Below are 16,552 nucleotides of genomic sequence, written 5' to 3'. Positions count from 1 at the left end.
TTATTACTAGAAAACTTAGGTTAAAAGTCAAGTTCATTGCTGCCTGAGAGCCATTTCTTCTGCCAGTTCCCAGCCTGGAATAGGGCCCCATGTTCCCACATCTGATTTCGCATTCAGGTGACTGGGCAAATACCACCTTTTAGGCAAGGTCTTTTTTGACAAAGAGCCCAAAGTAGCCCCATAGTCATTCTCCATTTCTTTTCTGCTTTCTTTTCTTTCCATCCTCTCTCCCAGGTTTCCTTCCTCATGGTCAGTCTCACAGCCCAGCATGGCAGCCCCATGTGAGCAAGGCCCTGCCTGCACTGTGAGTCCCTGTTCTATCCCCAGTACCTGGCATCCATAGAACTTCAGTAAATTTGTGTAAAGCATCATGTCAGCCCTGCCTATGAGACAGTGAAATCCTCGAGGACTGTAATTGTCAGATTCATCTCTGAAACCCTAGTGTCCAGTGGGGAAGGCACTGGAATCGGGTTCTTCACTTTTTCTCCACAGGCACATACCATACTCTCTAGAAGTTAAACCAGGGAGGACCAAGAGGGCAACTGAAAAGCTGCCTCTTCTTTCTTCCCCTCCCATGTGACAATAAAGTTTCTAAGAATTAGCAACCCTGGGAGATCAGGCTGTTTCCACACTCTATCCTCTAAGAGCCACAGGAAAGTCCCCAGGAAGCCCAGCACATCCCCATGTTGTCCACTCATCACGCTCCTCCCTGACTGGACCACGGTGTAGACACCCGACCCTTCCCTCTAGCCTGGCCCTCCAGGCCTAAGCTACCACTGATACCTACAGGTCCTCACATTTTTTTTTTTTTTTTTTTTTTTTGAGATGGTGTCTCACTGTTGCCCAGGCTGGAGTGCAATGGTGTGATCCTGGCTCACTGCAAGCTCCACCTTCTGGATTCAAAGGATTCTCCCACTTCAGCCTCTCAAATAGCTGGAATTACAGGCACGAGCCACCATGCCCAGCTATTTTTTTTTGTATTTTTAGTAGAGACGGGCTTTCACCATGCTGGTCTTGAACTCCTGACCTCAGGTGATCCGCCTGCCTCGGCCTCCCAAAGTGCTGGCATTATAGGTGTGAGCCACCATGCTGGGCCACATTTTGCTTCTTTAATTAAAATGAATCAAATTAGACACTGCACTGTACTTGTTATCTAGGCCCAAGAATCATTAAAAACCTTTCTGTTTCTTTTATATATAAACATATATATCTCAAAACATATTTTTACTTTTTAAGTTATATAAATAATATACATTTTCAATATAGGAAAATGGGAAGATACAGATAAGCAATGGTCTTATGTATATACTTGTAGCTTTTTCCCTTCGGACACACATATTTTGTTACAGTAATTCCTGCATCTCAAAAATAATACAAAAAGTGAAAATAAGTTTAGCCTTAACCTTAGCTCAGGTGCTAATTTATATTATATACAAATCTATGTGCATTCATTTCAATTTTGACTTATAAAATCTAAAGTGATGCTGTTATAACACTAAAAGATTCCACTTTAAACAGCAGCAGTTTCAGAATAATTAAAAACTTGATTCAGGCATGTGGCTGATAAAGAATGAGGTATTACTTTTTTCATTAAAATAAGTAGCTTTCTACTATTGCATCCTTTGAAGAGAAGAATGTTCTACTGGTTTGGCCACAAGCTCTTCATGTATAGATGGTTACTTTTTAGTAAACTCTTCATTCATCCTGGCATTCTTGGAAATATTCGTCAAACATAGAGGAAGACTCATCTTCACGTTCCTGACACAATGGAAACACAAAATAGAAAATATATTTATTTCCCCTCAGTCAAAACTAGTTATGTGTTTAAATATTTTTCAGGTAATACCCTATGTGGAACTAATTACCCAGCACCAGCTTCAGGTGTTGCTTACAGGTAACTGTTAATAGTAAGAAAAGGCATGATTGACAGATTTTTTTTCCCAGATAAATTAATGTGCTTCTATCTCAGAAGCATTTCTCATTTGAATTTACATTCATGACGATCCTTGGCTAATTTCCTGTGATAGTGCTTTACTTCCCTGGTAGTCTAGTGGTCAGGAAAATAAAAAATAAAAAAAAAGTTTAAAAATGCTTTGCTATCCCAGCACTTTGGGAGGCCGAGGCAGGCGGATCACGAGGTCAGGAGATCGAGACCATCCTGGCTAACACGGTGAAACCCCGTCTCTACTAAAAAATACAAAAAACTGGCCGGGCGAGGTGGCGGGCGCCTGTAGTCCCAGCTACTCGGGAGGCTGAGGCAGGAGAATGGCGTGAACCCAGGAGGCGGAGCTTGCAGTCAGTGGAGATCGCGCCACTGCACTCCAGCCTGGGCCACAGAGCGAGACTCCGTCTCAAAAAAAAAAAAAAAAAAAAAAAAATGCTTTGCTGACACTATCATTAGTCTTCTCAATGACATATGTGAGGGCAGCCCAATTTCGCCTCCTCTTTGCACATACACCCAAGCCCTGAATACACAGAAGCTTCATCATACTGCCTCAACAAAAATAGAGTAAAAGTGATACAGCTTGTGGAGCACAGTGTTAATTTCAGAGATCACCCAGAAAAGCCCAGTTAACTGCCATCAGTAAGACAAAAAACTAATTTAAGGAGTCTCCTGGATTATGCAAGAGTCCAGTGAGCGCTGGCAAATATTTTTATCAAAAGCTAACAAACACCCCAAATCAGAAATTACCTTCGGTTCTTTAAATTCTAGGTCTTCTCCATATTGAATGGCAAAATCAATATGCTGCAATACAATGTTCATGCTTTCTTCATCTGACTGATCGTAAGGCAAAAATCGAACCATGCTGTAGTCATCAATCTACAAGTTGCAGATTTCAAGAAAAGTTCATTCTGAAGTTGTGCAAAATACATAATTTTCAACTTATATTTGAGTTTTATAACCATTTATACTTCTGAATAAAAACACTGATGTGTTTAGGGGAAGAGGAGGAGGAGGGATAGCTAGACACAGAGAGTAAATCATTGATTTTTCTGACTTCTGATTGGCTAGAACACTTGGTTAGCTTATTAATTTAACTAGACACTGTTTCACGGGTATTTATCTGAATTCAACAACCACTGGAAATTTCACAGGAGCACAAACAGTCCTGAACTCTCCAAATGGCTAGAAATAATGAGATGTTAGTTAATTTATTGGCCACTACCAATAACTACTTCTAAATTAAACTGCTGACACACCAGCCCACAGCCCTTTTCCTTCCTCCACTTGGCAGAAAATAGGGATGAACTGTGCTTTTCATAAAGGCGGCAAATGACTGGACACAGGCAAACATTTGACCAGGTGTTTAGGAAAAAACCCAAAAAACTTCAACTTTTCTTTTTTTAGTCTCTCTTTTTTTTTTTTTGGAGACAAGAGTTTTTTTCTTGTTGCTCAACCTCCACCTCCCAGGTTCAAGCAATTCTACTGCCTTAGCCTCCCAAGTAGCTGGGATTACAGGCGTGTGCCACCATGCCTGGCTAATTTTGTATTTTTAGTAGAGATGGTGTTTCACCATGTTGGTCAGCCTGGTCTTGAACTCCTGATCTCAAGTGATCCACCCACGTTGGCTCCCAAAGCGTTGGGATTATAGGCATGAGCTACTGCACGCCTCCTTTTTGTTTTTTTGAGATGGGGTCTCTCTGCCACCCAGGCTGGAACATAGTGGCATGATCATGGCTCACTACAGCCTTGACCTCCCAGGCTCAAGGGATCCTCCCACCTCAGCCTCCAGAGTGGAACTACAGGCGTGCAGCACCACGCTTGGCTTTTTTTTGAGATGAAGTCTTGCTGTTGTTGGACTGGGCTGGAGTGCAATGGCACTATCTCGGCTCACTGCAACCTCCACCTCCTGGGTTCCAGCAACTCTCCTGCCTCAGCCTCCCAAATAGCTAGGATTACAGGCATGCACCACCATGCCTGGCTACTTTTTGAATTTTTTAGTAGAGACGGGGTTTCACCATGTTGGCCAGGCTGGTCTCGAACTCCTGACCTCAGGTGATCCACCCACTTCGGCCTCCCAAAGAACTGGGATTACAGGCATAAATCACTGCACCTGGCCTAATTTTTTTTTTTTTTTTTGGAAACAAAGTCTTACTCTGTTGCCCAGGCTGGATTGCAGTAGCGTGATCTCCACTCATTGCAACCTCCACCACCCAGGTTCAACTGATTCTTCTGCCTCAGGCTCCCGAGTACTGGGATTACAAAGGCACACCACCATGTCCAGCTAATTTTTTTTTTGTATTTTTAGTAGAGACAGGGTTTCACCATGTTGGCCAGGCTTGGTCTCGCACTCCTAACCTCAAATCATCAGCCTGCCCTGTCCTCCCAAATTGCTAGGATTATGGGTGTCAGCCACTGCGCCTCGCCTAATTTAAAATTTTTTTTTAGTGATAGAGTTGTTGCCCAGGCTGGTCCTGAACTCTTGGACTCAATCTTCCCGCCTTGGTCTGCCAAAGTGCTAGGATTACAGGCATGAGTCACTGCACCTGGCCAAAAAATCCAAACTTTAAAAGCTTACCAGTCCACATATAGCTTTAGTCAGTTTCTTGAATTTTTTGCTTCTTAAGTCACTTGTAGAATCTTCTAATAAAGAATACATGTCTGGATCTAAAAACCTTTAAGAGAGAAAGACTGATGAATTCAGGAGACTAGGTTTATAAACCAACCAAACTTCCCATCTAAATAAAACAGAAGGTTCATCTCTGCAATTGAGATCTGATAATAATGGAAGAAGAGTGAACTCACTTCTCAATTTCCTTTTTCGCTTTTTTACTCAGCAGATCCATTTTTGTCATGATGTTGACTTGTGGGATTTCTAGAGAGATCATGGCACTTAGGGCTGCCAAGATGCCAGAAATAAACTGAAGGAGGAAACAGAAAAGGGAAGATGAACTGACTGTTGCCAACAAAGTTATCTGGCCTTTGCATAAAGAGTCTTCTATTCCTCACTGGAATAGAACTGGCCTAAATAAAAGAAATGCAGGCTGGGCATAGTGGCTCATGCCTGTAATCCCAACACTTGAGGAGGCTGAGGCAGGCGGATCACTTGAGTCCAGGAGTTTGAGACCCACCTGGCCAACATGGTGAAACCTTGTCTCTACTAACAATACACAATTAGCTGGGCGTGTAGTGATGTATGCCTGTAATCCCAGCTACTCGGGAGTCTGAGGCAGGAGAATCACTTGAACCCAGGAGGTGGAGGTTCCAGTGAGCCAAGATCGCACCACCACACTCCAGCCTGGGCAACAAGAGCGAAACTCGGTCTCAAAAAAAAAAAAAGAAATGCTAGTTCAGAACATGTGGAAAAGGCAAAATTATTATTTTATTAAAAGAAATGCTAGCCATATAGAAAAAAAAAGTTCCCTAATCAGATGCTTGATCCTTGGTTCCCAAAGGTGAGGGAAGATATAGATAACATACAGTGATCACAAATCTCAATTTAGATAGCATTTTAATTTCCTTTCCCATCTAATATTCCTTAAGAGCTATTAATAAAAAAAATTTGATCTAGGTAGTTCATAAACTGGACAAAAAGTCCTCAGAAAATTAAAAATAGACTCTTATAAAATAGCCATCTGCTTCAGTTTTTTCCCTCCCACTACCCCCCCTTTTTTTTTGAGACAGAGTCTCCCTCTGTCACTCAGGCTGGTGTGCAACGGTGCAATCTTGGCGATCTCAACTCACTGCAACCTCTGCTTCCTGTACTCAAGCAATCCTCCCACTTCAGCTTCCCAAGTAGCTGGAACTACAGGCACGTGCCACAACGCCTAGCTAATTTTTGTATTTGTTGTGGAGACAGGGTCTCACTCTGTTGCCCAAGCAGGTCTGGAACTCCTGGGCTCAAGCAATCCTCCCGCCTTGGCCTCCCAAAGTGCTGAGATTATAGGTGTGAGCCACTTTGCCCAACAACCTCAGTTTTTTCTTGGTAAGCAGTTCCTCCTAAATCTCTATGATATAATAATTTACTATTTTTGATTTACAACATATTATAATAATTTAATAACAAAAGGAATACTAAGTAACTCTGGAATCATTTGTGAAATGTTCAGAATCACAAAATAATTAAAGGGAACTGTCATCTGCTTGTACTCATAGTTTAAAAATCTATAAGAGACTTTGGGAGGCCAAGGCAGGTGGATCACTTGATGTTTGAGGTCAGGAGTTTGAGACCAGCCTGGCCAACATGGTAAAACCCTGTCTCTACTAAAAATACAAAAATTAGCCAGGCATGGTGGCACGCACCTGTAATTCCAGCTACTCAGGAGGCTGAGGCACAAGAATCACTTGAACCGGGAGGCGGAGGTTGCAGTGAGTTGAGATTACGCCACTGTGCTCCAGCCTGGGCAACAGAGTAAGACTCTGTCTCAAAAAAAAAAAAAAAAAAATCTGTTAAGAGATTTAGCTTCAGACCTTGAATGACTCCACCATGAACTGAGAATCAACAAGAAAAACTCCACAGACTCGGAACTCCCACTGCTCGAGCTGCTGGACCAGTTGTTTCATCACAGGCAGGTGAGTGTACAACTCAATCTGACCTACATGAAGAGTATTGCAAGAATTTTAGAAACAGCAAATATGTTAAATCATCAAGTTAGAGGAAACAAATTTTCCCCATAAGATGGATAAAAATAAAAGCCAACACATTTTTAAGGGGCCCACAGCCTCTCAAAGTAATCATAAAACCTAAGGTACTGCCACCATAGGACTCCCTATTAAGTTTTATGTAGAAAATGAGGTTCTCTGGTTGGGCAGGGTGGCTCATGCCTGTAATCCCAGCACTTTGGGAGGCTGTGGCGAGTGGATCACTTGGGGCCAGGAGTTCAAAACCAGCCTGGCCAACATAGTGAAACTCCGTCTCTACTAAAAATACAAAAAAATTAGCCAGGCGTGGTGGTGCATGCCTGTGGTCCCAGCTATTCCTTGGGATGCTGAGGCACAAGAATCGCTTAAACCCGGGAGGAGGAGGCTGCAGTGAGCCAAGATCACGCCACTGCACTCCAGCCTGGGTGACAGAGTAAGACTCCGTCTTTTTAAAAAAAAAAAAAGAAAAGAAAAAAGAAAGAACATGAGGTTCTTCACACTTTAGTTTTCTGCCAATCAATGTGAGTGCTACTGACCAGATACCATGGCTCACACACCTGTAATCCCAGCATTTTGGGAGGCTAAAGTGGGAGGACAGCTTGAGCCCAGGACTTTGAGACCTGCCTGAGCAATACAGTGAGACCCTATCTCTACAAAAATAAATAAGTAAGTGCTACAAAGATATCTATAGTTTGGGAATATTCATCAAGCTGTATACTTATGACATATATACTTTTCTGTGGGTATATGTATGGTCAATTAAAAGCAAGGGGAAACAAGTGAGGGACATAAATGGTCAAAGCCAGGTCAGGCTCAAGTTGAAAATTCACAATTTGGGCTGGGCGTGATGGCTCACACAAGTAATCCCAGCATTTGGGAGGCCGAGGCAGGTGAATCCCCTAAGGTCCGGAGTTTGAGACCAGCCTGGCCAACATAGTGAAACCCTGTCTCTACTAAAAATACAAAAATTAGCTGAGTGTGGTGGTGGGCACCTGTAATTCCAGCTACTTGGGAAGCTGAGACAGGAGAATCACCTGAACCCAGGAAGTGGAGACTGGAATGAGCCGAGATGGCGCCATCATACTCCAGCCTGAGTGACAGGAGTGAAACTGTCTCAAAAAAAAAAAGAAAAAAAAAAGAAAATTCACAATTTGGCTTCAGAAGCCATGTGCTATTATCTGTCTCCTACCAGTCACACCTCATGACAATTGCCTCTTTATTATGCTCCAGCCACACCGGCCTTTTCAGTGCCTTAAAACAGCGTTGTTCCTTCCCCCTGGGAGGTGTTCAGCAGGCTGTGCCCTCTGCCTTCCTCAGCCTCCAGCCCAGCTGAAAGGCCGCCTCAGATGCCTCTCTAACCGGCATTATCTGTGTGATGATCTGTGCTATTCCCGTGGAATACTCAATGACAACTGAATATTAAATAATCATTTGGATGCTTTTTCTTTGTACTGTCTTGAGTTCTGCCAAACTGTGAGCTCCATGAGGCCAGAGACCATGGCTATCTGTGCTCTATGGTATTCCCAGTGTACAAATCAAGCACTCAATAGATATACTTTTTTTGTTTGTTTTTGAGTCAGAGTCTCACTCTGTTGCCCAGGCTGGAGTGTAGTGACGCGATTTTGGCTCACTGCAAGCTCTGCCTCCTGGGTTCACGCCATTCTCCTGCCTCAGCCTCCCGAGTAGCTGGGACTACAGGCGCCCGCCACCACGCCCAGCTAATTTTTTGTATTTTTAGTAGAGATAGGTTTCACCATGTTAGCCAGGATGGTCTCAATCTCTTGACTTCGTGATCCACCCACCTCGGCCTCCCAAAGTGCTGGGATTACAAGCATGAGCCACTGCACCCGGCCTCAATAGACAGACTTAATAAGTCACAGCCATTGAATAAGAATAGCTTGGTACTTTACTGCAGTATAGTTTAGAGCTACAAATGCTCACTCTCCCTTCTCCTATTAAGGATGGAACTATCAAGACTTTAAGGAAAGCATTCAAATTGTTGATTCACCTGGACAATCAAAAAGTATATAGTCGTCCTCTACATGGCCAAGACAGTTCTCCAGCCAGTCAAAGTTATTGGCAAAGTACTCCATGCAAAATACCAATCCTCCATTGGGACCAAATCGCAGAGAATCATCCTCCATTACATCATCCACCTCGATCAGTTCCCGGATGTCTGAAAATGACAAATAGGGCCCAGAATACATGTGTCCCTTCAAAAATTGTTATCCTTACTAGAAATAGAACATAAAAGTTAATAATTACATAAAAAACTCATATGCAGGAAATTATTTATGTACATGGCTTTTCACTGTAGCAGTGTCCATCAATAGAGAACTGAGCAAATAAATTATTGTTCAGCCAGACAATGGAATACTACACAGTCATAAATGGGGAAAATCTCTTTAAGTATTAACAATAATACAACCTCTTAGACATACTGTTCAGTGAAAAATGCAAGGTATAGAACTGTGTAAGAATGCTATCATTGGTGTAAATAAAATACAAAATTCACTACATAGACATAATACATATACATCTTGAATTTTATGTGCACAGTCTATGAAAGAACACACCAGAAACTGGTAACACTGGCTGCTCCCAGGAAGGGGAGCTGATTGCTGGGACGAAGAGCTGAGAGGAAGATGTTTTCCTGTATACTTAGTCTTTAGTACTTTTACGTTATGAACCATGTGAATATGTATTACCTATTCCAAAAAAGTACAAAACGAAAAAAAGAAAACTGATTACCATTTCTTAACACAGTAACACTAAGGTAACTATTTCACCTCCCTGAGCCTCACTTTCTTTATCCTGGGGTAGAAGGATGAGAACTATGAGATAATGTATCAAAATCACTAACGGGGCTCAGCGCAGTGACTCATGCCTGTAATCCCAGCACTTTCGGAGGGTAAGGCAGGTGGATCACTTGAGGTCAGGAGTTCAAGACCAGCCTGGCCAACATGCTGAAACCTGTCTCTACTAAAAATATACAAACTAGGCTGGGTGTGGTGGCTCACGCATGTAATTCTAGCACTTTGGGAGGCCAAGGTGAGGGGATCATGAGATCAGGAGTTCGAGACCACCTGGCCAATATGGTGAAGCCCCATCTCTATTAGCCAGGCGTGGTGGCGCACGCCTGTAGTTCTAGCTACTCCGGAGGCTGAGGCAGGAGAATTACTTGAACCCAGGAGGCGGAGGTTGCAGTAAGCCAAGATCATGCCATTGCACTCAAGCCCAGGCGACAGAGCAAGACTCCATCTCAAACAAAAACAAAAACAAACAAAAATAGAAAAATTAGTCAGGTGTGCTGGCACGTGTCTGTAATCCCAGCTGCTCGGGAGGCTGAGGCAGGAGAATCATCTGAACCCAGGAGGCAGAGGTTGCAGTGAGATGACATGGTGCCACTGCACTCCAGCCTGGGCAGCAGAGACAGACTCTGCCTCAGTGAAAAAAAAAAAAAAAAATCACCAACAGGAGAGGCTTAAAAAATTCTCGTATGGTTATCTTACTAATTTTTAGGAATCAGTATATAGAATTTTCTACCTTAGGTTTTTACGTATTTTTGTGCTCAAACCTACACTCTCCATTCACAAAGGATTGAGCTTCATTCACAGACACATTTATACTGACAACAACTTCCTACCCCTCCCCCAGCGATAAATAACATAACTGATCCAAATTGGGACAATAAATCTGGCTTTCCTTCTTTTTAGACAGGGTCTCACTCTGCTGCCCAGGCTGGAGCGCAGTGGCATAATCATGGCTCACTGCAACCTTGATCTCGTAGGCTCAAGTGATCCCGCCACCTCAGCCTCCTGAGTGCTGGGAATACAGGCGCCTGCCAGCATGCCAGGCTAATTTCTGTATTTCTTGTAGAGATGGGGTTTCACCATGCTGCCCAGGCTGGTCTTGAACTCCTGGGCTCAAGCCATCCATCTGCCTTGGCCTCCCAAAGTGCTGGGATTACAGGCATGAGTCACAGTGCCCATCCTAAGTCCTCTTTTTAACTAAGCTAGCTTAGAGTGGTTTCTGTTTGCTGCAACCAAATGGTTCCAAAGTAATATAACGCTTTTTTTCTTAAAGATAAGCATTTCACATCTCTCCCTCTCCCTTCAATCTGCCTCCCCGCAACCTGCTCACTCATTAACAGAAATTACAATTAAAAGTTTCTCTTTGCACTTAGTGAGTGCAAAGAGAACGTCCCCAAACCTAAAACGACCTGTCTCCCTCCACAGGAAATGATTATCATACACTCAACAAAGCTGCAAGAGTCACCCTTGATTCCTTACTTTCCTATGCCTTCTTGGTTCAATCTCCCACAAAATGCTGTTAATTCAACTTGCAAAATATACTGAATCTGTCTGCTTCCTTATATCTCCACCATGACCACCCTAGTACTGGCGTACACCTGGCTAACTACAACAGCCGCAGTGCAGGTTGTACTTCTTTTTTTAATTTTGAGACAGTTTCGCTCTTGTTGCCCAGGCTGGAGTGCAATGGTGCGATCTTGGCTCACCAGAACCTCTGCCTCCCGGGTTCAAGCGATTCTCTTGCCTCAGCCTCCCAAGTAGCTGGGATTACAGGCATGTGCCACCATGCCCAGCTAATTTTGTATTTTTGGTAGAGACGGGGTTTCTCCATGTTGGTCAGGCTGGTCTCGAACTCCCGACCTCAGGTGACCACCCACCTCGGCCTCCCAAAATGCTGGGATTACAGGCATGAGCCACTGTGCCTAGCCATGCAGGTTGTACTTCTACTGTCAACCCACTAGAGTCCATTTTTCATCTAAGCACCTGAGTTATTTTTTAAAACATAAATCAGGCCAAGTGCGGCGGCTCATGCCTACTATTCCAGCACTTTCAGAAGTCAAACTGGTGGGTCGCTTTAGCCCAGGAGTTCGAGACCAGCCTGGGCAATGAGACCAGCCTGGGCCACATGGTGAAACCCCGCCTCTACAAAAAATAAAAAATTACCCAGGCATGATAGTGTGTGCCTGTAGTCCCAGCTACTTGGGAGACTGAGGTAGGAGGATTGCTTGAGTCTAGAAGGTTGACACTACAATAAGCTGTGATCAGGCTACTGTATTACAGCCTGGGTGACAGAGTGAGACCTTGTCTCAAAAACAAACAACAACAACAACAAAAAAGGCCGGATACAGTGGCTCACACCTCTAATCCCAGCACTTTGGGAGACTGAGGCCGGCAGACTGCTTGAGCTCAGGAGTTTGAGACTAGTCTGGGCAGCATGGTGAAACCCTGTCTCTACAAAAAAAATTATAAAAATTAGCCAGGCATGGTGGCACGCACCTATAGTCCCAGCTACTTGGGAGGCTAAGGTGGGAGGATGGCTTCAGCTCAGGAGGCAAAGGTTGCGAAACTGCACTCCAGCTGTGCGACAGAGCTGGACTCTGTCTCAAAAAAACCAAAACACCCCCAAAACATATATCAAATGTCAATCCTTTCCTCTTCTTAAAACCCTCTAGTGGCATCCCACTGACAACAGGATAAAATCTCATCTTCTCATGTCCTGTTAGCCTCTACCTACTTCTTTCTTTCAGTTATTACGCTTCAGCTCACTGACATCTTGGCTTTCCTGGAGAACACCAAATCCTTTCTCACCTCTAGGCTATTTATTTATTTATTTATTTTATTTTTCATAGATGGATCTTGCAATGTTGCCCAGGCTGGACTTGAACTCCTGGGCTCAAGTGATCCTCCCACGTCAGTCTCCCAAGTAGCTGGGACTACAGGCATATGTCCCTGCACCCAGCTTGGCATACTTAATGATCTAAATGTTCCCTCATTTTGGAAGGCTTTTCCTCAGCCTGAGGAGCATATTACCATCCTTCAGGTCTAGGCTCAAAGATCCCCTCCTCAATCACCATCCTCCCTAACAATCCTAGCTAAAACAACTCCCAATGAGTACTTCTCATAAGCCTGTCTGCAGTCATCACATTCTGTAACATGTTTATCATTTTGTTTATTGCCTATTTCCTAAAGGTTGGTGATGGCAGGGATAATGTCTATATTATTCTCTGCCATAACTCTGGTGTCTGGCATATAACAGGTGACCAACAGACACTTGAAAGAACAAATTACAAGAATTTAAAAAAACAAACCCAGGCTCTTGACTTATAGTGATCAGTAATATACCACATGATTTACTACAGCAGGACTAAGGACAAAAGGGACAGGATGAAAGGGTGCTGAGGGAAGTGTTCATTTACTTTTTTTTTGAGATGGAATCTTGCTCTGTTGCCCAGGCTGGAGTGCAGTGGCGCAATCTCGGCTCACCGCAACCTCCGTCTCCTGGGTTCAGGTGATTCTCCTGAGTAGCTGGGATTACAGGCACGCGCCACCACGCCCAGCTAATTTTTTTGTGTTTTTAGTAGAGACAGGGTTTCACCATGCTGGTCTCGAACTCCTGACCTCATGATCTGCCCGCATCAGCCTCCCAAAGTGCTGGGATTACAGGCATGAGCCACTGCACCTGGCCCCATTTATGTTTAAATCTTACATCAAAGACCAAGAAAGGATACTGTCACACATATCACCATGAACAGATGTGACCAAATGACAAGCTCATGCTATTTATCACAAAACCAGGGATCCAGACTATAATAAGTAATTTTTCAGCTTCTGTGCTAAGCAGCTAGTACTCACTGCCTCCCCAGCCCTTACTGTTCCTGAAGGTGGGGGAAGCCTCTGCTCAGGACTTACCAGCCATCACGGAGTAGTTGAAGTGTTCTGCTGCTGGATCCAGGTTTATAACTTGGACAGACCGGTTGAGGGCTTCACAGTGCTGGACCATGGTGGCACAGTAGGTGCTCTGTAATGTCACAAGGCATGAGAGGTTAAAGCAACAGGTAGTGTAGTGCTACTTTCCATACTCTGGAATACTACCCACTAAGGTCACAACTATGCCTTCAGCAACCAAGGGGCTGACTGAAAACAAGGGAAAAAGATATCTGACTGGGCTGCAGATTCAAACCTGACTTAGACTCATGGGTAACTCTGGGGAATTTACTTCTCCACTCTGCCCCTCAACTTTCTTGTCTCTAACTGGGATGTCCTCCGTAATCACTAAGGCTCCTTACTGCTCTAACATGTGACAAGTGGTATTTAAAGGGAAGATTTCTGGTTACATAGTGTAACACCTAACACAGTGTCTCTACCAGGACTTGTACAATCCAAACAAAGCTTTAGGTAGGATGGTCAGGGATGATGTCTCTGAGTAGGGGATATCTGAATATATGAAAATGAGCTTGCCATACTAAGGGGAAGAGCATTCCAAGATGAAGGAACGCCAAGGTCAATAAATAGTTTGGAGGTGGCTATCAGTTTGTAACGTTTGGTTTAGATAATTCTTTATCCCTTATGTAGTTGTTACCATACTATGCTAAAATCTGGGGCTGGGTGCAGTGGTTTACACCTGTAATCCCAGTACTTTGGGAGGCCGAGGTAGGCGGATCACCTGAAGTCAGGAGTTCGAGACCAGCCTGGCCAATATGGTGAAACCCTGCCTCTACTAAAAATACAAAAATCAGCCGGGCGTGGTGGCATATACCCGTAATCTCAGATCCTCGGGAGGCTGAGGCAGGAGAATCGCTTGAACCCAGGATGCGGAGGTCGCAGTGAACTGAGATCACACCACTGCACTCCAGCCTGGATGACAGAACAAGACTCCTGGCTCAAAAAAAAAAAAAAAAAAAAAAAAAAAAACTAGGCTACTTGTCTGTGACATCCTCTGTTTAAAGGCAGAGATGTGTCATTCAGTTTCCCAAGCACAGGGACTAGCACAATATCTACTACATAATAAATACTTGATAATTATTTCTAATTGACTTATTATGTTTAAAGATAAGCTCCACAGGGCAGGGATTTTGTGTGTGCGTGTTTTTTTCCCCACACAACCTCCAGGGCCCAAAACATGCTTGGGAGAAAGAACATACTCAACGAATGTTTCTGATAGTAGGCATCAAAAGCTTATAAAGATACTTGTTTAACACAATCAGTCCAAAAATTAAAATAGACTATAGAAAAAGACTATCTTGCTGTCCTCTCAGTGCCTTTACACATACTGTTGTCTATCTTTTTTTTTTTTTGGACAAAGGGTCTCACTCTGTCACCCAGGCTGGAGTGCAGTGGCACCATCATATAGCTCACTGCTGCTCTGACCCAGGCTCAAGCGATTCTCCAGCCTTAGCCCCACGAGTAGGTGGGACTACAGGCTCTGGCCACCACGCCCAGCTAATTTTTGTATTTTTGGTAGAGACAGGGCTTCATCATGTTGCCCAGGCTGACCTTGAACTCCTGGGCTCAAGTGATCTGCTGGCCTCAGCCTCCCAAAGTGCGAGGATTACAGGCTTAAGCCACCACACCTGGCCACATCACATTGTATCTTAATTGACAGGTCATCTATTTGTCTTCCCCAAAAGACTACAGACTCTGGGTAAGTTAAAGGTCATACGTATCTTAGTTACACGTACACGTTTTTTACTCAGAATAACTCAACAGCTTAGAACAATGTGTTTGTTAAAAACTGAGGCCACACAACACCTCCACAGACTCTAGTGTTTCCCAGTTTTTTGTTTTTTGTTTTTTTTTTTTGCGACAGTACCTCTGTCACCCAGGCTGGAGTGCAGTGGCACGATCACCACTCACCACAGCCTCAACCTCCTGGGTTTAGGTAATCTTCCCACTTCAGCCTCCCAAGAAGCTGGGACTACAGGTCTGGCTAATTTTTGCATTTTTTTGTAAAGACAAGAGTTTCCCCGTGTTGCCCAGGCTGGTCCCAAACTCCTGGCTCAGGCGATCCGTCCACCTCTACCTCCCAAAGTGATAGGATTACAGACGTGACCCACCACGCCTGGCTATGTTCCCCACACATCTGTTATTTGATCCATATCTTTACCATTCCCACTGTACTTGAATGTTCCTAACATTCCCTTAATATTTGTTTACAAGAAAAAGTTTTATCCCTACTGTAAACTGAAAACTAGTTATATTTGACATAACGTGAAGTTAGACATAAAATTATATAAAACTTTTAAATGTTCTTAATTTTAGCTAAATACAGGTGCCTATTAAAAGCTCTGAGACTAAGAACCGCTCTCTGAAAAGACCTGAGGATTAAATAAGTGCTGAAGATACACACTAGCACCGAGCACAATTTCTCCTAAATGTGAAGAACTGAAAGAGAAATGAAAAGGCAACAATTTCCTCAATACATGATCTGATGCTCCTTAATGTTGGGTCCATGTACCACCTAAAAGCACCTTAAATATCAAAAGTCCATGTTCCAAGTTCTGAGAAACAGTAATTAACGAGATCCCACTTTACCCTCCTGGGAGCGAGACAGGGCCGGATTCTGGAGTTCAGACAAAACTGGATTTAAATTTTTTTGCTGGGCAAAGAACTTAACCTTTCTGTGTCTCGTTGTCTGTAAAATGAGAATGAGACCTCTCTCACAGGGTTGTTGCAGAAATCAGCAAGGCGTTTAATCTACTGCCTGGGGCTTAAGTATCCAATAAATATTAACAACTACCATTATTTCCCTTTCAAAACAACAACAAAAGACGTGAAGCCAGACAGCATAAATGAGTTGCGTGGGTCTCAGGGTTCCCAATACACATACCCGCCGGCTCGCTCCCTCAGGACCCAACCTCCCGCCTCCCATGAACCCCTACTTTTCTCTCCTTGTCCCCTCAGATCCTCACCTTCCCGCTGCCCGCGGGGCCCATGACGAGCTGCGCATATCGAGGCATGTTGGCTCCCGGAGCCGCCCGCCACACTCCCTCAGCCTTCGCGCGACGCCCACTGAGTTCCGGGAAAGTGAAGTGCGAACCAATCGCAATCCACATTCTTTCTACGTCTCCATTTCTACCACACCTCCTACTACGGGACAGCCCGCGGGCCAAATCCGGTGAGAAACGCATCCTGTGACAAAAGAGGAGGGGTGAAGGAG

At 44.0% G+C, this 16,552-nt stretch overlaps 1 protein-coding gene across 1 annotated transcript; it reads right to left on the bottom strand.

Moving 5' to 3' along the window:
- Positions 1–1,207: 1,207 nt before the first annotated feature.
- On the bottom strand, positions 1,208–16,427 carry GPN3 (GPN-loop GTPase 3). The gene is made up of 8 exons (XM_010379205.2): positions 16,305–16,427; positions 13,306–13,414; positions 8,592–8,759; positions 6,413–6,537; positions 4,748–4,863; positions 4,521–4,617; positions 2,693–2,821; positions 1,208–1,758 (listed from the first exon to the last, which is right to left on the bottom strand). The coding sequence occupies exons 1-8, from the start codon at positions 16,350–16,352 to the stop codon at positions 1,696–1,698; spliced, it is 855 nt and encodes a 284-aa protein (XP_010377507.1). The 5' UTR covers positions 16,353–16,427; the 3' UTR covers positions 1,208–1,695.
- Positions 16,428–16,552: the final 125 nt, after the last annotated feature.

The sequence above is a fragment of the Rhinopithecus roxellana genome, chromosome 10 (assembly GCF_007565055.1).
Source record: "Rhinopithecus roxellana isolate Shanxi Qingling chromosome 10, ASM756505v1, whole genome shotgun sequence".
In the NCBI taxonomy this organism is placed as follows: Eukaryota; Metazoa; Chordata; class Mammalia; order Primates; family Cercopithecidae; genus Rhinopithecus; species Rhinopithecus roxellana.
This window is presented reverse-complemented; position numbering and strand designations above follow the sequence as displayed.